Source organism: Pundamilia nyererei, unplaced genomic scaffold, assembly GCF_000239375.1.
Source record: "Pundamilia nyererei isolate P.nyererei 1_Seehausen unplaced genomic scaffold, PunNye1.0 scaffold00027, whole genome shotgun sequence".
Taxonomy (NCBI): Eukaryota; Metazoa; Chordata; class Actinopteri; order Cichliformes; family Cichlidae; genus Pundamilia; species Pundamilia nyererei.
This window is the reverse complement of record NW_005187428.1, coordinates 204789-226094: the sequence shown is the minus strand read 5'-3', so window position 1 is coordinate 226094 and position 21306 is coordinate 204789. Positions and strand designations below refer to the sequence as shown.

General features: G+C 40.7%; 3 protein-coding genes across 5 annotated transcripts in view; all 3 read right to left on the bottom strand.

Annotated features, from left to right (window-relative positions):
- The window catches only part of LOC102195667 (vesicular glutamate transporter 2.1), a 10370-nt gene extending 8273 nt beyond the window's left edge, over positions 1-2097 (bottom strand). The window contains exon 1 of the mRNA XM_005727966.1: positions 1253-2097. Coding sequence (XP_005728023.1) covers positions 1253-1338 — 86 coding nt within the window. The 5' untranslated portion in view covers positions 1339-2097. The remainder of the gene's footprint in view (positions 1-1252) is intronic.
- Positions 2098-2303: 206 nt separating this feature from the next.
- LOC102195374 (P2Y purinoceptor 4-like) lies at positions 2304-3778 on the bottom strand. The gene is made up of 2 exons (XM_005727965.1): positions 3746-3778; positions 2304-3499 (listed from the first exon to the last, which is right to left on the bottom strand). The coding sequence occupies exons 1-2, from the start codon at positions 3764-3766 to the stop codon at positions 2447-2449; spliced, it is 1074 nt and encodes a 357-aa protein (XP_005728022.1). The 5' UTR covers positions 3767-3778; the 3' UTR covers positions 2304-2446.
- Positions 3779-3984: 206 nt separating this feature from the next.
- Positions 3985-20837, bottom strand: ano5a (anoctamin 5a). 3 transcript variants are annotated; one of them, XM_005727963.1, is made up of 20 exons: positions 20700-20837; positions 20355-20406; positions 17167-17274; positions 15258-15326; positions 13895-14179; positions 13591-13710; positions 13344-13459; positions 12675-12809; positions 12467-12572; positions 12275-12335; positions 11517-11668; positions 11148-11228; positions 9922-10150; positions 9628-9803; positions 9415-9512; positions 7701-7831; positions 7238-7443; positions 6954-7147; positions 6070-6175; positions 3985-5974 (listed from the first exon to the last, which is right to left on the bottom strand). In XM_005727963.1, the coding sequence occupies exons 2-20, from the start codon at positions 20355-20357 to the stop codon at positions 5744-5746; spliced, it is 2607 nt and encodes an 868-aa protein (XP_005728020.1). In that variant the 5' UTR covers positions 20358-20406; positions 20700-20837; the 3' UTR covers positions 3985-5743. The 3 variants fall into 3 exon arrangements, with proteins under 3 accessions (XP_005728020.1, XP_005728019.1, XP_005728021.1); XM_005727962.2 differs by lacking the exons at positions 20355-20406; positions 20700-20837 and adding an exon at positions 17957-18255; XM_005727964.2 differs by lacking the exons at positions 11148-11228; positions 20355-20406; positions 20700-20837 and adding exons at positions 10719-10793; positions 17957-18254.
- Positions 20838-21306: the final 469 nt, after the last annotated feature.

The following is a 21306-nucleotide window of genomic DNA, read 5'->3' as shown; positions in this document are numbered from 1 at the left end:
TTTTTTTTTTTTTTAAATGGATTTTTAAGCCAGATCAGCAGAAATAATTCCCCTGGAAATACCCAACACTGCTTCTTCGCGTTTATGAATGAGAATTTCATTTCAACTCCAGGCCCTGTCAGTGGCTCTAATTTATTCTTTAATCTGACACAGGCCTCCAAACGCCTGCACACTCTTCATGAGGGGGGAAATATCCTGTTATAATTTTTTCTTGACTTGTTGAAAGGAAAGGATGAATGGAATCGAGGAGAAAAAGATGACCTTCATACCGCATTGCAGTATCATCTGCATCAGCGCTGTTTGCAGTTAAATTTCGCCCTATATATGTTTTTTATTAAATATTTAATTAGCTGCCATAAATCCGGTGTAGGGATTTCGCTTTGGCTCCAATTCGGGAATTTTCACCGAAATTTAAGGTGGATTTAAAAACCCTGACATGCGAAGGCCTCATCCGGTGCAATGACTGGCCTAGCTACAGCTTAAATCAAACAGATTTGAGTCACGTTTTTTTTTCTGTACTACAGCTTCTAAAAATCATTTCTGGTTCAGCAAATAAACGAATAAGGCTCAAAAGGGTTCCAAACATATGCAGACCCAGATTAAAACCTTCGTATTTCTTTTGGAATATTTGTCGAAGATTTGTTTTTGCTGCCATAATATAATTTATGTGCATTCCCAATGAGAATTAAAAAGAAAAAATAAATAAATAATAATTCGCTTCTATTCCACCACATCCTGCTTCCCTGCTCCAAATCTAAACGGGTGCTGTTTCCTTTGTAGTCAGCCATCAGTTTCACCCGAGCCACGTTTCATGCAGCTCTTCGTGGCCGTTAAAGAATATAGGAAGTCAGTTGATATGAAGTTCATCTATCTTGAAGTAATACAGATGAATACGTGAGGTAATAGATATCCTCCGACCTTGTGTCACGACTCGTTCTGTTTCATTAATTATTAAAAACACCCACAGCTGCTGGTGGAGGGGGACCGTCCTCCAGGGAAATATCTGATCCTTAAATATTCGGGCCACACGACTCTGCTCTCAGCACCCTGTTCGTGATTCACCTCATAAAGATGAGATTTACCTTTTTTCTTTAAAAAAAAAATTGTAATAATTGTAATGCAGTAATAAGCACATTCAAAGCCAGTGCACGTTTTCTTTGTCTGTGTCATCTAATCATTTGGACGTATTTTCTATTTTAATTGATCCTTCCAAAACTAATTCTGCGATTAAAAGAGATGTACAATTTCTTACCTGTACAGAGCCCCGAGGGCCTTTCCTGCCATTTGTTTCATCCCCTCTTTACTGGTGGGGAGAGCTTTCTCCTTTCCTGGCTCCATATCCAAATTATCTTCTGAAAACAATTTCTACAATACTATAACAAATATAAGTGCAGCATTAAAAAGCATATTGTTAAGATATTAATCCAGAAATAAGGCGCCTATTTCTCTTCAGCGAAAAGCATGTGTCCAGTAGAAACAAACTAAAAAATAAAATAGATGCGCCAGAAAAAAAATGGAGAAAGACGAGAGAGGCGTTCAGTCTGAAAGGGTTGCTTTCACAGTCACAAAACAGCAGTCAAATAAGTCCGCTTTTGCCTTGCGCAATGTTAATCCGTGCAGTGCCATCTTAAGATCCAGCCCGCGATAAGAAAAAGGCACCACCGAAGATCACAACTTGGATTTTTTTCCCCTCCTTTTTTATTGTTCTATTATTTGAGAAACTGAGGTGGGATTGTGGAGAGCTTGAGCCGGCGGAGATGATCGGAGCTCAGGTCTAACCTGAGGTGGGGGAATCTCCGGTGTGGGTGCAGCTGGAGGAGGTTTCAGCACCGCGGACAGCGCACAGCTCATCTACCTGTCAGCAGCTCCGCGCAATGCCCCTCCTCCCTCCGCTCCCACCGCTCGTCTCCTCTAATTCAATTACAACTTCAGATCTGTTAACAGCTACGGCTGTCAACTGCATAATCGTTCCCCACCCTTCCCTATTTTCTAATTCAGGAGAAGATAGTTTCAAGATGATTCCAGACAACTTATAAAAGGGAAAGCTCTCGAGCACTGAGCTGGTCTTCGTCGGCTTAAATCTGAGGCTGAGATAGTTTGTGAAAAACAAAACAAAACATGCTGAAAGCCTTGCTTTTGCTAAAATCCAACAAAGATATCAGCTCACTATTTGTATTTGAATTCATTTGTTTATTTAAAAGATTTGCTATTCACGCACGCAGAACCAGAAGAAAGTACAGCACGCAGTCAACCACGCAGAGGCAGTGTTGTGTAAGAAGCAGAGCAACCTTCACAGATAACAGACAAGATAAAGGAGACCAGAAACCATTGTTCTTTGCAGTGTATGTATCCGATATTGCCACTTAAGAAAGGGGGGGGCTCACAGCGGTTTGTGATCTCTGACACATTTACACAAAAAAAGAAAAACATTTAATCAAATTCCTCATTAAGGTCTAGGTGCAGGCAGTGCGCGCACAGGTGCAACACTGGACACCTCCTGCCTTTTCCTAAGGTTCATCTGGGTCCCTTTAGATGTTGCCTGCATGCGTGGACAACGTGGAAACATGGCAGCAATCGTGCCGTAAAACTCATTCCTAAACTGGCGTCCTGTAAGGCAGCTGAACAAGGGGTTAACGCAGGTAATGAGGCCGCAAATACACATCTCCAGGACGAAGGCCGTGTCTGCGGGTCGCCAGGAGGCGGGGCTGTCGGGGTAGATCGCCCGTATCACGACGGCAGCGTTGCGGCTCAGGTGATAGGGCAGGTAAAACGAGGAAAATATGACTAGCACTGCGCCCAGCAGCCGCCTGAGCCGCAGCTTCTTGTTGAGGTGATCGGGGTGGAGAGGTCGACGGCGAAGCTCTCTGATGCTGCGCAGGCCGCAGTAGCAGATGGCGAGCAGCGGGAAGAGGAAGCCGATAATGGAGCATATGAGGGAATAAGGGAGGCTCTCCCCTGTTTCACGTAGCAGTACGTACAGGGTGCACACGGTGCGGTTGCTTCCGGGGCAAGTCTGGATCAGAGTCATCCGGGCAACAGGTATGCTTAGGAGCAGCGTGGCTGTCCACACGGCCGCGCACAGCAGACAGGCCTTCCGCCGATCGAGCAGCACCAGAGAGCGCAGTGGGTGTACGATGGCCAGGTATCGGTCCACACTGATGCAGGTGACGAAGAAGATGCTGAGGTAGAAGTAGTTGTGGTAAAACATCCTCACAGCAATGCAGAGCGGCAGCCCCTGGTTCCAGTACATGTGGTTCAGATGGTAATGGATGAGGAAAGGCAAGGCCAGGAGCCAGGAGGTGTCAGCTAAGGTCAGGTTGAAGAGGAACACCGTGCTGCGGGTCCATCGCTGCAGCCGCACGGTGAAAACCCACAGGGAGAGCAGGTTGAGGGGAAGCCCGAGGATAAGCACAGTCAGGAAGGAGGCGGGCATAATGTAGAGCTCGACCACAGTTAAACCATGATGGGTGTCCAGATCACAAAGGTCTTCCTCTGGAGTCTGGATGACCACAAGCACAGTGTCCAGCTCATTGGCATTTAAATACATCATCATCTAAACTATCAATCCGATTTGTTTACTGGGCTCATATACAGAATCTAGGCTACACTAGAAGTATTCATCCTCATCGAACAACATGATAGTCATATAAGCCCTAATCACAGAGCTGAAAAATATTTCAGTTGATTCACAGTTTCATCTTTAATTGATACACATTTAAAATCACATTGAGTCTTTACAACCTACCTGAACCGGACTGTTCCCCATGTCTTTGTTACAGTAGGATCTGCACAGTGCCAAGTGAAACAACCCTGCCAACATATTTTGGTGTAAAACACACCCACCAGTGCGAGCAAACACTGAATAGTTATCAGTGCTCTCTCTCCGGCCATCTGTTCTGTGAAAAGCAACTTTGATGTCCTCGGCACAAGAGCTGCTGGTCGGCAGCATCGGTCCAAACGTGTCAAACAAATGCTCAAGTTTAATTAGTACTTTCTTTATTTTTTTGGTACATTACACATTTTGGATATAGGACTGGTTTACAAAAATAACATAAGAAAATAGAAAAAACAAATTTAAACTAAGGAAACAGTAAACTCCTTCACCTTTTTCTGTAAGCGTGGACATTTGACCTATTATAGCAAAACAAATGAAATACAGGAGGGAAGAAAGTGAGCATGAAAGATAAATAAAGGGGAATTACACACAAAAGGGAAAGTACTAGATGCATTAAGGCATTAACAGGCACTGGTTCAACTAGGAAGACATAATAAGTAAGGCAAAATGTAACAGTAAGGTGGTCACAGGTAAATACACCTCAAACAGAGTCTACAGCACAACCAGTCAGCTACTTAAATTCAAATACTTCAGAAACAGATATATCTCATGTCTCTATATAACCACATAATGTGAAATGTCCTTCATATCATCTCTAATCTTCTTGTTAACATTTAAAAGAACATTGAACTCCTTACCTACAGCACGACTCCTGTTCCATTTAAAGGAACAGTTACTCGCACACACTTCAAAACACTGCTCATGAATCTGTAGTGTCATGAGAAGAATTACATTTACATGTTTATATCTCGGTAGTCATGTTTCATTAAGTGCTTTGTGCAAAAAAAACAAAACAAAACAACAACAACCAAAAAACAAAATGTGTGTCTTTCCTTCTCTACAAAGACACTGCTGAGGAAGCCAGAAGCACAAGAAGGCGGTGATGGCTGATGTGCTTTGTGTAATGGAGCAAACATAGTTCAGTAGGTGAGGGCCGGCTTTCATTAGCTCTGTGTTGGTAAACATAGGCACATTAAAAAGGGATCTCTTCACTCCCATCTCCAAGAATGGGGCGGACTGTCAACATTCAACATCCACCAGCTGCTGCTTCTGTGGCTGAAAAACTGGCCACTGCAGGACAAAATCTGTCCATCGCCACAGCGGTAACAGCAGCACAGAGTTCCGTTCATTTAAAGAAAAAAAACAAAGTAGCTACTTCACATGTCAGGTTTGGGCCTGCAGAAACTGTCGAGGCCAATGTGAGCATATAGCAAAAAATGTGCCTGGGCCTCCTAACTGCCAGTGGCGTGAAGAACAGGAAAGGTTTTGTTAAAGTTGTGCTGCGACCTTGATGCAGAGAAATAAACAATGCTCACAGTAAAAACAGAAACAAACAAACAATAGAGCTGAACGTGAATTTCTATTGTGTGGCTCTACAAAGCTGCACATACAGTAAAAAATATTCAAGAATAAGCAAACTCTGCCTTAAAACTACATTAGTTATCATTTGACTGACACACCAATGACAACATATGCTTTACACATTAAGGCATCGAATCTTTGGTTACTCATAGTGGCACTTAACAATAAATAGGCTTGTATTTAGAACATAAGAAAGCTCTCTGGTTGACACACAGTGTATAAGATTTTGTCTTTCCTTAAACCAAATTTGTGATCATCCTCAACACCACAATTAGAACACAGAGAGTGAGAAATCATAAACATGCGACAGACGTTTCAAGTCAAGTGTCTCAAACTTTCAGCATGCATGGAGACTTGGTCTTTCACCTGTGTGATCTTCTGCTATTGCTTGATTAGCAGAAGAGGGATGGCTGTGAGTAAAGAACAAGAGGTCTAGCACTTTAGCAAGTGTCATGGCATTGCAGCAAACTGGTGGTCAGTATCAGAAAACACAAGCAGGGAAATCTATGTCACTGTGTTCGACTGACTGACCAGCAGCTTGCTGGGCTAGAGGCACTCTGATAGCACCTCATGTTTGGATAAAGATGGGTAGATCATGGGTGTGCAGGTGCAGTCATTGTTGCTGTTCTGGCTGAGCTGGATCTTCAATTTCTCCACTTCATAGTTGTGGAGGTACTCCTGGACCAGGTAGCGCTCTCTCTTTACTCGAGCCCTCACGTCAGATGGAACATCAGGAATCATCCAGGCCACAAAGAACTTGACCATAAACACAACATGCTGCAGAGGAAGAGGACACAATCAGTGAAATAAGACCAGGTCAAGAAGAAGCTTAAAAATGTGAAGCTTAAAAGGTCATTAAGTGCTGGTGTTACCTCCATGATGATGATGAAAGCCAGCTTGGCAGCCAAAATATGCCAGAACTGCATGTTGTGTTCGTACCTCTTCTTATCGTCAGGAGGATAGCGGTAATCGCGATACCTGCAGAGCAGCAACACATCACGTATTTCGATTTCTTGCAGATTTTTAAACAAACTGTGATTCCCAATTCAAGATTATTTATTGTTATTCACAAAGGAGAATTGTCACACTAACCTCCAGCTTTATATTGTTATACTTTAACTCTCAAAATAAAAGCTTTTTGTGCAGCACTTTAGTTCATTTACTGATTAAAACACATTGTTTTAGCTTCTTTACCTTAAAAACCACATTCTCTTTAGGCCAACTTTGATCTGACTGGCTGCCAGAGTGCTGCACTGTAGATGACCATATAAATGATATCTGCCGTCTATGAAATTACACAGAGTCAGGAGTAGAAAAAAACCTTTCCATGCCTGGTGTTTAGAGCAGCATAACATCGGACTTTTTGCTCACAGGAGTTACTTGTATATAAACTCAACTCAATATTTGGCCATCTTAAATGTCACTAATGTTCATTATTGTCCCACCATATATCTATATATAGATATAGATAGATATAAGAAAAATAAGAAAAAAAGAAGAATTAAATAATATTATGGTACAAAGAAGCAGATCACATTACGCATTTTCAAGAATTAAAGGCCCTGCATACCAGCAGGTGTCTTGTATTACTGTCTAAATACAGTCAATACTAACATATCATGGGTATATTGGTAATATTTCTGCAATGTGACTCAACTTTAATTTTAGTAAAATAATTGTAATATTTGAATATATAGATTACACAAAAGACAATAAAGCCACAGTCCTGCTCTCTCCATCTCGTAATTACACACACCTGCATGTTGTGATACTGCTGTTGAACCAGGATGGATATTCCTCAGGCCTTTCTTCTAGGGAGAACTGAGAGATGTTAAACACTGACAGGCTGTTGTTTATGTAGCCTTTCATATTCAGCTCATCGTGTGTACGGTAGGCATACATGTACACTAGCCGTGGGATCATATCAGAGGTGAAGGCCACGATGAATGCCTATAACAAGCAAAGAAATTATGTTAGTCTGTTTAGTTAAATAAACATAATGTGTCTGCCAAAACATTTTGAAGTAAGACCAGCACTCACATTTGTGACTACAGAGAGTACGGCCACCCCACCAAGGATTTCCTCCCAGGCTCCTATGCTGTGGGCCTTGGCTGCTACAGGGCGTCTGAACTGCGTCGTGAGCTTCCAGGCATCCACTCTAACCTCAATGATGTTGTTGATAAGTGCCAGCAGGGGTGCCAAGGGAAAGGAGGCAACGAACAGTGTGATGAAACCAAACTGGATCACTGAGACACAGAGAGGAATGAAAATGGGAAGAGACACAAATGAAACAGCACCATCTGCAGGATGACGTGGATCACTCCAGTCCACCAATCAATCCATACATCCACCCTATTCTTTTACTGAAGGTGAATATATATTTTGTAGAGCTCAGCTTCTTGTTGAGTTCAATACTAACACATCACTGGTATAATAGTAATATTTCTCAATAATCTGTCATTAGTAATGTGTGTAATAGTCTGACTGTGTACTGGATCTTTACCCATTTCCAGGTATTCATAGAAGAGGCCTAGTTGCCCAAAGCCCTGCAGGTCGTAGTCCTGCTCCCAGCGGCTGTACAGACTCTCCGGGTGACTTCGTGCCTTCCTGCTGCCCCACCAGTTCATCAGCCACCTATGTGACACCAGGGGGCGATAGAGTGCTATTAGGAAAAAGTAATCCCTTTCACACAGCCAAATTGGAGGTTGTATTGAACCACAAACAATGGTGGTGAGGAGATAACTATATTTCTCGAAGTTTCATACAGATATGATTACACTGCAAGGAGCTGAGGTTGTAAATACGTTTTAATATCCTGAGCTCACTTTGGACTCTAAAATAACATTTAAGCATCATAGTAAAAACTTGTCCAGCATTATAAAATGTAACCTACAGAATTTCAAGCAAATCAGACCACTCTTATGCTGACAACACCCAGATTTATCTTCGGCTCAATAGAAACACCTCCACTCTCATGGAATCTTTATTCAAATGCCTTGACGAAGTTAAAACCCGGATGGTCTCAAATTTTCTTACCTTTAATGAGGACAAAACTGAAGTAATTATTTTTGGACTAAGCTGTAACTTTAATGGTCCAGATTTAGATTTTTGTAACTTATTAAAACACACGTAAAAAACCTGGGGGTTTTCTTGGATAACAAACTTACATTTGAGAAACAAATTAATTCAGTTGTTCAGAGGTCCTTTTTTAAACTAAGGCTCTTATCCAAGGCGAGATCATTTTTATCCTTTAAAAACCTGGAACGAGCAATCCATGTAGTCCTCCACTGGACTGCTGTAATTCGCTATACGTTGGTGTCGTTCAGTCCAGTCTGGCATGGATCCAATTCGTACAAAATGCTGCAGCCCGCCTTTTGACCCGTATGAACAGACCCCAACATATTACCCCGGTGCTTGCCTCTCTTCACTGGCTTCCGGTGCGTTTTAGAATTAAATTTAAAATCTTACTTTTGACTTATAAACTGCTAAATGGCCAAGCACCAGACTATTTGTCTGACCTTTTGCAGATTTATACACCCTCTACAGCCCTTCGATCAAGTGGTCATTTGCTCCTTACCTTACACCAGTCTAGAATGGTTCATAGAGGGGGATCAGGCATTTGCAGTTGTGGTGCTGAAAATGTGGAACGATCTAACCCTCCACATTAGAAAGGCCCCAACTGTTACTCTTTTTAAATCCCATCTTAAACATATTTTTTCTCGCTGGCTTTCTATCCTGTATAAGAGTTACCAATTTTTTATTCGAATTTTCTTACCTGTTTGATGATGTTAATGTTATTGTTTAATTATTACTTTTTACAGCACTTTGGTCAACTGTCTGTTGTTTTTAAATGTGCTTTATAAATAAGTGAAATAAAAATAAATAGTCATGTAAAAATGTTTTTCTCTTTATTTGAATCATGTAATTAGTAACAATCTTTTTTAGGTTAAAATCACAGCACAGTTCACACATCAAATCTGCACCAGCTCTTGAGTACTATTTAGTGGATTTACAGTATGTTGACATTACTTTGTGTACTTTGTTCAGCCAAATTGCAAACTGCTTAGGTAAGATAAAAGATTAAAAAAAGTTCTTATTTGGAGACATCACTCTAAGCATCGAGGCTACATTTACAGTGGCCCCACCACCACAGATTACAAGGCATTTATTGTGGATGCCGATGAACTGCGTACTTGCATGTATTTGTTTGTACTTACGGAACGAGAGCTTCTTGGATGTTGCCCCACACCTGTTTACCAGTCATCACTATCACCAGCTGGGTGGTCAGCTCAATCAGACAACCACCAGGTTCACACTGAGTGCCCACAGGTCGAGGTAGAAAAGAGATGGAAAAGAGCAAACATTGACAAAAATTCAGGCCGAAGCTCAAAAACCAGTATGATTCTATATAACGTAGATATATCTGGTACCTCTTCATTCCTCAGTTTGCTGCTTCCAAACATATAGGTATAATTTCCAGGATAGCCAACAAACTTTCCCTTAAAGAAGGCCACGTAGAAGCAGGAAGAGTAATAGTTGACAAACTGGAAGAGGAACATCTTCACTGTCAGTTTGTTCTCATACTCCACGTGGGTCTTTGGAATTTCTATAAAACAGTAAACATTTGTTTTTAATACACTTCCACATTTTATCAGTCGAAAACTTTGATGATGTGAACTGACGTGTGGACATATAGACACAGAAAACCTGCTGTGGCCCCTCACCCATGTCAGTGATCTTAATAGCCACTCTCTCATACAAGAGGTTGAGGATCATGATGATAACAAAGTTGATGCAAGAGGCAGTGACAGAAGTGGCCAGCTGTGGGGTGACGTAGGGGGCAACCACGTCCAGGTTGGTGGCGGTATTGTTCTTCATGATGCTAGCAAAGGATGCGTATACCGCTAAGCGGTATGCTATGACCCCAATGATGCAGGCAATGATCAATGAGATCTTCAGGACAGAGAAAACATGAAAGCAAAATGAAAGACAACTACAACATGGCACAGGAAAATCAAAAGACAGAACTGGAGTGAGAACACCAAACGAATCATGCAGACATCTTTGCAAAGAGCGAGAGCTCGTTTCTCCACAAAGCGGGACATGTTAGTATTAAATGTCAAACTTGAAGTGTGCACACATGCCTCTTGGAAAAAAGTCAGGCCATATTCTTCTCATTAGCTCAGTGACATATTACAGGGCTTTACAAACAAAAATACAACAGTAATGAGGTTTGGACCAGTATGTATAAACTTTCAATGGCTCACAGTTCAAACATTCATATAATTTTGCCAGTATTCGTAAAATCAGACCATGCACAAGTACCAAGCACAAACAAAGTGAAACTGTAACAGCCTGAGCTCCCAACTTGTCTTTAGGGCTCATTTTATACATACTAGCCTTGGTAATAACATATTAATGATTATAATGAACAGTTTCTTAGTAAGGACAAATGACATCAGTTTGATGCACAGATGGAAAGATGGAAAGAGATAAATTGTACCAAAGATACTATGCTCACCCACAACAGGACGGTAGCTCCAGACAGGCATATGCGTGCACACTTGCTTGTTATGGGTAAGTAAGGCTCCATTTCCTAAATTATAAGCAAGCAAAGCACGGACACAGAGGTCAGTCACCCTTTGTTATATCCTGAAAAGGAGCTCTAAAAGGCCACGTTCCTTGAATTACCTGAACCCTCACTAGTGAAGCAGAGCCAGTAATTGTAATTGTATTAGCCTGAGTCCAATTCTTTCATTGAGTGATTTTCTGCTCTCAAAAACCTCCAACAGAATAATCCACCAGCAGACAATCAGTAAATGTGGTGGAGAAGGAAACCCGTGCCTCTGAGTCTTTCCAGAAATATCTGTTATCTACACAAACTACATCACACCAAAGCCTTCTCCTCATCAAGCTGGCATTTCACGTTGAGTACCCCTCCCCCCCTTACCCAGAGGATCACGCTGGCCCAGCACAGAAACAATTTTCCCATTACATCTGTAGCAGTCCTTTCAAGAACCCACTCTGATTCCTAAAGACGAGCAGGATGTGGTCATGGCAAATTATAGAACTCTGGTAAATTCTGTGTCACAGCCGCTAATAATTTAGCTAAATAACTATGTTCTCAAAGAGTTTTGATTTAAGCCATGAAAGCACCTCATAAATGAGTGCAACCAGTTTATAAACAATTAATACAAGGGGGTTTGAAATGTGTCATCAAGTCCTACCATTCAGGACACTTTGCCTGGCAAAACCTTGTGTGGCTTTATATTACAACAGGATTATACAGGATATTAGTGTTTCATGAGCACACAAACACCTGAGTGATGCGGTTCAGCTTGCGGTTGGTGCACTTGGTCTCATACTCTGGCCGAAGCTGCAGCTGTTGTTGCTCCTCCTCAAAGTCAACCAGATCCCACTCGTACTCCAGACGCGCCTGCCGCCTCTTCCAGAACTCCAGAAACAGCGTCACTGCAGAGACGTACCAACGTCACACAAACTTATTTCAAATTAATTGAATCAACTAAGAATATTGCCTGGCTTACAAAGGCATTTTGTTTAAAGTTTTGCTTACTGCTTTGACAACTCATTACATGTGGTGTAAAACTGCTCATTTTAGACCTAAAAATTCTGACTAAAAGTTTTTTGACACGTCCTTTAAATTCAGAAAAGTTAGCAGCTAGCAGCTATTTTCATTCATGAAGCCAGGGCAGTGAGCAATAAACAAGTCCAGACATTGACAAGTGGCATGTAACAGGAGACAAGTTCTTCCTCACTGAAAATACCCCACATGGTTTTAGCTGCTTGCCCAGGTGGAGCACACAGAAGGCAGGACATGATGACATGCATGAACTCACTGTGAAGTCTCTGGACAGTTACCTGCTTTATTCTCACGTGAGCACAGCTGCACATCACCCAGCTTTGTGTTCTCACATACAACTACACTAGCTAAAAAGTTTAGGGCTGCAGTCCAAGCATGTAAATTATTTAACAGTTATTCTGAACGACTGATAATCCCACTAGGTGGAGCACTGGACTTAAAAATGCTAAAAGCAGAGAAGCGACACATTTACTCACCCCAAATCCCCATGAATATGGCAAAAAACACAGTTGCCACATTGTCAAATAGGTGTGATTGCTGAAAGAGAACATGTTAAAGAAAAAGTGAGGTAACTGAGGACTGATTTGATGACATTAAGCTGCATTCGCTCTTTAAATGTCACATATTGTGGGTAGAGATGAATCATGATAAGTACAACAATTACTCACCCACGAGGAGTTGCATGTTATGTTGAGTCTCCAGTAGGTACACTTTTGGTCGCAAAGTGGACACATGACAATATTGCCTCCGATTTCCTCACTACATATTTCTTTACTGTAGAGGAAACAAAGGATATTTTAAATGAAAGACATGATTATATTATTAACATAAAAAAACTAATGATGTCATTGAATCTGTCTGATGATAAAAACTCACCTCCATTCATTGTCATCGTATGTCAGGAATCCATAAACGAAACAAATTGTCCCAACTACAGCAGCGAAGAACAGCATCTCAGTGTAGAAACCCAGCCACGCAAAGTAAATACCTATCTTTTCTCCATAATATTTCCTGTTGAAAGTTGAAAAACAGTAATTATTGCATTCATTCTGATGTCAGATTGGATAGTGAGTATTTCTGCTTGGTGTGTATCCAAAGAAAACACTGTTTTTGAAAAAAACTCATTGTACAAATGATAAAACAAATGAGGTTAATCTGTAGCTGGAAAAAAATTGAAAACGTACTGAAAGATAAGAAATATTTAAAAAAGGTTTGGAGACCCTTTTAACTTTGTAAACAACCAATCAAACAGAAAGCTGGTCTCATTTTATCCTCATGCTTATTTTAACCCACGTAGTGTTTCATGTTTCTGTGCAGCTTTTATGGATTTTGAATGACCAAAATTCCCAACACCTGCACTCTTTTTAAAAAGAAACAAGAGTTGTTTGGCTGTGCATTAAATTATCAATAATAGGCACATTTTTTGCTTGCTTCCTTTTTGTTTGTGTATTCCCTACTTTACTTTGAGTGTGAATTAATTTTTTGAACATATTAAACCAGATATTTTAAGAAAGCAAAGACAAGTACTTTGTGTTGAGGGCTTACCTCACAAGATTGAGGGGCTGCTCCTTGAAGAAACAAAAGAATTTGGCCCAGTATTTGTAGAGACTGAATCTTTCACTTTCGCAGTTGGGATCCTTTGACTTTGTCCAGTACCTTGACTGAAGACACACAGAAGACACAGATCACTGTCATTCATTGTATGAATAGATGTTACTATTCAAAAACAACAGGCGTATATTCCACTAAAAAATGATTAAGAAATGTCTAAACTGGAGTAGAAAAAACTCACATCATGCAGAGGAAAGGCAGCAGTGTAGGTCCCATTGTTGAGCAACCTCTTGATTCCCTTCTTGTCTCTATCTCCACATTCATCCTTAAAGTATGGACAGCGTGCCAGGATATAATAGACCTGTTCATGAAGACAGAAACAAAATAAATTGGTCTTATAAAACATAACCTTCTATGCTGGAAGGTTAGTTACTTAAATAACTCTGTTGGAAAAATGTTATTGTTGCATTTTTGAACCTAATTCAGTTCTGAATGCCAGAGTATTTTTAGAACTTCAAGGTGACAAACAAGATAAGCGTGCTTACGATCCTGTTGCGAGTAGAAGGAGGGAAGAACGTCTCTTTGTCTTCGATAAGGAAGAAGTCAGACTTGCTCTTGTTGAATGGAGCTGTGAAATAGTCTGGCTCAGGGTTCATGATGTGCCCCGGCAGACGGAAAGGCGTCGACAGCCAGTTCATGGGGATCTCGCTGTTGTCTGGGATATCGTTGACCTTGAAAGGAACCTTGATTTTCAGCACGTCTGCGTATGTGGCCAGTACTTCCCACGGAGCATGGATCTTGACAAAATAAGTCTTTCCATCCTCTGACTCCTGATAATAATGACAGTAAGTAATATTAGCACTGTGTTTGTGGTGTATAGAAATGTATATTACAGTATAATGAGTGTAAAAAAAAAAAAGGATATCGCTGAAAAGTGACAGGTTTTATATCTATAGCTCTTAGTTTGTTCACTAAATAGCATTAAGGTCTTATGACATATTGTGAGTGATCAAAAAGCAAAACAATCTGGGAATCTGCCCAAAACAAAACAACTTTTGTTGTAGAGATCATGTTTTCGTCTAAATGGTTTTCAGTGCAAGTGTGTGTTTTTAGATCACTCCGTACAAGTCCCCTCAAACTCATCCCTTTAAAGTCATTCTGCCTCTTTTGTAGCGTGTGAACTTGATTCTCACAACCAAATGTGGGAGCAGCCGACATTTTAAGTGAAAAAACTCGTGAACGTGAACTTAGCACACACTGGTACACACCACACTTCAGGTGGTTTCCCTGAAAGCTGTCCCTGACAGTATGTCCATAATCGCACTCTCTGGACAAACTCAAGGTTCAAAGCCCCCTGAATGATGAGCAAATACCTGATCCTACTTTTCACTTAATATGCTGCTTTCAAGCTTGTAAGCTTTGGACATCTTGATTGAAAACAGCTGGTTATAGACAGAGACCCAGCTCTCACAGTTTATAACCGTCTACAATAAATTTGGGTGTATTTGATGCACAAGTTTATGTCTGTCTTCTGTGCATGTTTATCGTAGCCTGCACAGTGCAATTGGTCATAATGGGACTTCCAGTGAGCCATGCTGGACGGAGTTTGGACAGGACAAAGAGATGATCTTGAACAGGAAATGGCCATATTTACATCAGGTGAAGTTATTGATTTTTATGGACGCGTGGACAGAGCTTTTTGATCACACCGTGAACAACACACAATTGGATTGTGTTTATCAGCACATTCGCCGTATAAGCGAAAGATCCCTGGAAGAATCCCTGGAGCAGACACAAATCCCCTTTGGGTTGTGCAAGGTGTACACACTCTGACAACTCATTAATGCGGAGCTACCCACTGTGGTGACCCCTTGTGAATAAGAGCGCAGCCGAAAGTAGGTAGCTTACAGTTTTATCTTCTGTCTCCAGCTCCAGGCCGACTTTCTGTAAGTTGGATTCATACACCCTCCTCCTTTCCTAAAGCAGTAGAAGGAGAAAACGGCAATACACATGGACAAAATATTACCACAAAGCCAGTGTAGGGAATATTTGTATACTATTAGAAGTAATGATAAAATATGTCCTCATCTACATAACAAGTGAAATAACAAAAGCCGAATAATTTAAGTATGTTGAGCCAATAGCAAAATATAAGCAGAAAATAATACATTATAAAATAATAATGAGAGAAATCGGCTCATATGTGCAACATTAAGAGGAAAATCATGGAAACATGGTAAGTAAAAAAGACACAAGTGCTACAAAACAGCTACAAAAGTGTTATATAAACCATGGTGGACACGGAAGTATCAGTTACCAGAAAGAACAGGTAGTGAAAATAAGCTAACAGTAACATGACAAAAGCTTTCACGGTATATGACACTTAGTTATTTTCTACAAGAGGATTTCTGATACATTAAACCTATCTGAATCACTGCAGAAAAAACTGACAAAAATTGAATAAATAAATCCGCCTTGTTAGAGCTGAATTTTAGAGTCACGTTTAACAATGCATGCAGATAACACACAGGAACTGGCCTCCGGTTTACCCTTCCTCATACAGTGGAAAAAATTAGTGGTTTCCTGACCAGGCAGGAGGGTTAACTGTTGACTCACCGACTGAGGCCGTAAGCAAAACTGGGAGTCAGCTGTGGAGTGTTGACACTCACACGTAAAGCTAGCAGCTCAGTGTGAAACAATGAAAGCCTTTCAGCACTCAACAGGTGACAAAGCAGAGTTATTATATCTTTGAATTTTTAATTTCTTTTTATTTGTCCATCATTATAAATGTCTATTTTTAATTCAGTTTAGTTTCAGTTAGCCTGCACAGTGGGCCTGCTCTTTTCAATTTAGTTTTTAGTGCAGGAAATGTTTTCATATTTATGAATTTCAGTGTTAGCTTTGGTTTTACATTAAAAACATTATTGTATTTGACAGATGCAAGATATATGAAAAAGTGTTAAAAAATAAATGTGACATCCCAGTCTCAATAAACCTATGAAGCAACACTGCCTCAGACTAGTTATGCTGACAAATTTCAACCACACGGACTAAAAAAATAAATGTAAAGATATTTCCTGCATTTTTTTTTTTTGTTAAGATGTTTTGCAGGTAAATATTTATTTTGATTTCAGTTTTAGTTAACTATAATAATCCTGGAGACAAAACCAATTAAATTAAATTAAATACAGTTTTATTTACACCAAAATACAACAAAAGTTGCCTCAAAGCACTTTATATTGTAAGAAGTAGGAAGGAAGTGGGAAGGAAGAACTCCCTTTTAACAGGAAGAAACCTCCAGCAGAACCTGGGTCAGAGAGGGGCCGCCATTTAACTGGACTGGCTATCGGTGAGGGAAGAGACAGGCCACAGACAAAAACCACAAAATAAATAAATAAAACAGGCCATTAACCATATGGACTTACTTTAAAAACAAATTATTTTTATACAAAAAAAAAAAAAGACTTGAGAATGGATTTACATGTCAAAGTCACCTTATTAGAAAATACCTTGACAGGATTGTTAACAGCTGACAGCAAAAGTCTTCCTAGCTTTGTCTGTTTTGTGGTATTTATGGTATGCTGTGGAGTCACAGGAACCCACAGGATATCCTGTATGAGCCACCTCGGACTGTTAAAATCTAACAGTGGAAATAACGTCAACATTTAAACTGTGCTAAGATATATTGAGTGCAATTGTATGGGACTCTTTTCAGTTGTATATACAACTGTAACAGCATTGTATACGCAAAACATGAAAAAAATAAGTTAGTCCAGTTAGTGATAACTGAAAAAAAATGTGATTGAAAATGTCTTACCTGTTTCCTTTGATCATCTTTATCGTCAATATAGGACAGAACAAAATCGATCCTGCGCACTCCATCACGGAAGAACACGGAGTCCTTACTGTATTTTTGCTTGTCAATCTAGAACGAGACAACACAAAGGAGGTGAGATTTTAAACACACATAAATAGACAGGGACTGATATTTTGCAGTCACCACAGCAGACCAGAAAGTCAAGCTTTGCATCTAGTAGCTAATGCAAAAAATGCAAAATACTGATAATTATCACTCAAAACACAAACAACATGCCAAATGGAGGGTAGCTTCTTTGATGTTTATTGTTTGTTGTCTGTTTTTAAGTCATACTGAACAAGACGATAAACCTGTTATATCATAGGGCGAAACTAAAACAGATATCGAAGATCAAAACTAGCCATACTGACTTAAGGCTCCAACATTGCTGCAATTTAATAATCTGTTTTTCTGTAATCAGCACTGACCTCCAAAGAAATTCCAAGTACGTGTATCAGCCCCACAGAGGCAGTTGCTTAGCAAGCTACAAAAACTGGACCGCAAAGGAGTGCTTAAGGAGAGGACCCATGACTGGTTGCTGCTTCAGCTGTTCAGAAAGCTAAAAATAACTATGTACAGTGTGTTTCTCTCTGCCACATTACAGCAGCAGTAGGACTACAGGCAATACACAGAACCATTAAGCAAAATAAAAACTGGAATATCCATTTCAGGCACATATTTGGCTAGTGTCTTTGCCCCGTGCCATCACGGCAACACTCTGGAGGAAGGGAGGAAAGGAAGTGCACTTTACCTTCATGGTCCACTCCCTTTACCGTTACGATGCAGCAGCAAACAGGCCAGCTGCCTGATAGAGCTAAACTGCTTTACTCCTGGGAGTAGAGTCCAGGCCAGCAAGCACTGCCTTTCTCACCCTCACTCCACTGATCCCCATCCAAACGGGAGCCAACCAGTCCACTCACCTCCCAGGACAATCCCTCACTTCTTGCTCAGTCATCCATAAAAGCAAGAGGAGGGATACTGGGAGAGAAACACAGCACAGTCCTAGAGATGACATCAGCAGAGGGGTAGCATAGCTGCCGCCAGCTAGCTAATCTAATCAGAGCACAGCATCAGGAAAGGGGGGAGGTAATGTGACTGAACTGTATATCTGTCCCTCAAATTACATCATCTCAAGTTTTCTTGGTGCAAAGGTCAAACAGTTACATGAAGAAATCTTTTCTACAAAGGGTGATAAGGGGGAGATAAAGAAAACCAAAACTGGTAGCTACTGTGTAGCCTTGGGTCAACAGCCTCAGACAACTTGCACAATTCAGCTACAAAAATATACTTTAAATGCTTCAGCTCCACAGCTGTATCTACCACCCTGTCTGGCCACTGAACTACGTGTTCAACGTGTACAGCTTGTCGTTTCCAACACCGTCACAGTCTCTTATTCCAAATTATGCATACGTTCAAACTGCTGGTCTACACTGCCTCCCAGCCTGGACTGGAACGTGCTGACCAATGCAGGGTGGTACTTTCTGTAACTGGGATGTTGCTACAGAAACTCTCTAATTTACAGTAATTACAGATCAGCCATATGGAATCGGCGCATCAGCTGGGACGTGCCCCTGCTCAGAGCCACAGACTTCTATACATTTATGAACTAACCCTTAACTACTGGGCGTTTCGACGTGTCCCTTTTATCTTAATGGTGAAGGGTAAATGTAGAATATGGTGTAACACAAGAAGTCTTCCAATTTCAGGGGGGTAGAAAAGTAAGTGGAAATTTTCAACTTACTTTCAAGGTACTATTTTTTTTTGTGGAGGGATAATTTTAACCATGAATTCTTATTTTCAGGTCACTTAATTAGTTTGGAATACACAGGAGTTGCTGAACACACTTTAGTTGATATTGAAACGTAATTGTGTTATTTTTACTTTTTATTTCTTTATTAAGTTATTTGAAACATTAAGAGGAAGTAGGAGACCAGCAGAGAATGTTACTCCTATGCTGTCCAAACCAAAGTATGTTTTAGGTTATGGTGTATATCAACTTCAGTGATGACTCATCTGACAAAGAACACGCCCCCGTCTATCCTCAGTCTGTGTTTTTAATCCACCTTCTCTAATGCACTTTGATTTTAGTACCACTCAATCTAACATCCAGGCGGTGTATTAGCTATATTGTTTAAAGTACTTTAGGTGCCCCTTTTTTCACAGGAGAATGTAGATGGTGACTGCTGTATCACTGCAATGGCTTCTCTGCTTGCAATAAAGCATCGCAATCTGCATGTTTGTTCTGAAACGTGCACTTTTGTGCAGAGCTAGATGTCCAGCTGGATCTCCAGATTTGCAGAAAATTACATCTGGTTTAGCGGCATAATACAAGTATGCACATAAACCAAACCTCTTGAAGAGTTACATGTAGTTTAAACCGTGTTGTCTGCAGTGAAACAAGATTTCTATCCCTGTAATGACTACAGAGCCAGTTTATACATGTGCTGCCTTTAAAACTCCTTGATGTGACCTTATGCTCAGCTAAATTGTAGTCCTAGAATGTAACGTTCTTTTTTACCCTGCAGATTGGCTGCTCTGAATAAAAGGTCACACTTTTCATTAACATGGGTTGCACAGTGTTTAAACAAGGCCATACTGAAGAGGATTCAAAGGCAGAAGCCTTCAGTACAGTATATGGTTAGCCACACCACAGTGCAGTCCTGTCATGAGCAAAGGGTAGGGCCATGATTACAGCATATACAGTTCTGTACCACACACACACACACACACACACACAAAAGAGTTAGGCAGGTGGAAATCTGCATGTGCAGCTTCTATTATGCTGTGGCACATGGTTGGGTTGTTGCTCTCTTAGTGAGGCCAACAATAATCACAGGTGAGAACAAAGCAAGAGAAAAGGCCTTTTTCACCTTTAATGAACTCTCACGATACATCAACACGCACAACAGCATGTTTCCATTTCTCGCAGCAGGCAAAACAAAACATGCCTTCAAAAAGCCAACATCAGCTCTCTACCAAGAAATGCTTATTGATTTCTCCGATGTCCAGGTTTAATAGCCTGAATGTCCAATACTGCTAGAGAAACTCGACCATGAGCATACACTCTGAGCAGCAGGTAGGAGATAATGGGTGGCTGGTAGTCACACATATAGCGTACATTTCTGCATCATAACACAAGCTTGTTTTACCATGCCATACCCTGGAACGAAACTTCAGGAATAGGGCCCGTTTTCTCGAAAACTGTGGAGGAACCGAGTGCACAGTGAGAGAAAGCCTGACAAAACGATTCAAAACAAAATTCAACAGCATACCGCTAAAACAGAAGCGGCACCCTTTTAGAGGGGAACAGGCACTTCACGCTTACATTCCATCTACATACATTTACAGATTATGTCCAAAAACACTTCATACATGAAGATTCAGGCACAATCACAGTCAGTTAGATGTTTGAGGCTCAGAGATATGAGACACGACAGAGACATGAAGACACAGACACAAGCAACAGCGACCTGTGCCCCTGACTGGTGTCTTACCCCAGTTAAAGCATTGATTTGCTCTATGGTCTGAGGCGCAAACTGTGGACTGTCGCTGTGGTCAGAGGGAGCCAGCGAGGCCAGGCTGTTGTTGAGAGACTCACAGCTCTCTACACGCACATCGGGCGTTAAAGCAAACTTTAATTAGAGTATGAAAGAGGAGAATACATGAGTATTAGAGTTATACCTAACTCTCTTCTGCCATTTGTATGTTGTGAAACAACAGCATGAATGGACTGAAAAGATGGAAGTAAACTCAGTACAGTTATCTGTAGTATTATACACGCAAAATAAACTGCTTTGGTGGGTAGGTAAAAAAAAGAAAGAAGTGGATAAAGAGCAGGAAGGAAATCTTGATTAATCTTTGTAATTATACACAATATGCTTCCTGCAACCACGATTATAGGCAGGGAGCTGAATGTGAAGCTTGGACCTTCTGCTCCATAAATCTGCCTGCAAAAGGCTTTTTTTCCATAACTTTAAATAGCAGGTACTGCAAAACAAATAAAGCACCTACAATCATAAAAATGCAAAAAATAAGGTACCAATAATAACAATAAAAAAATCCTACTTAGAATTGTTGTGAAAAGACTGTCAGTGATGGAGT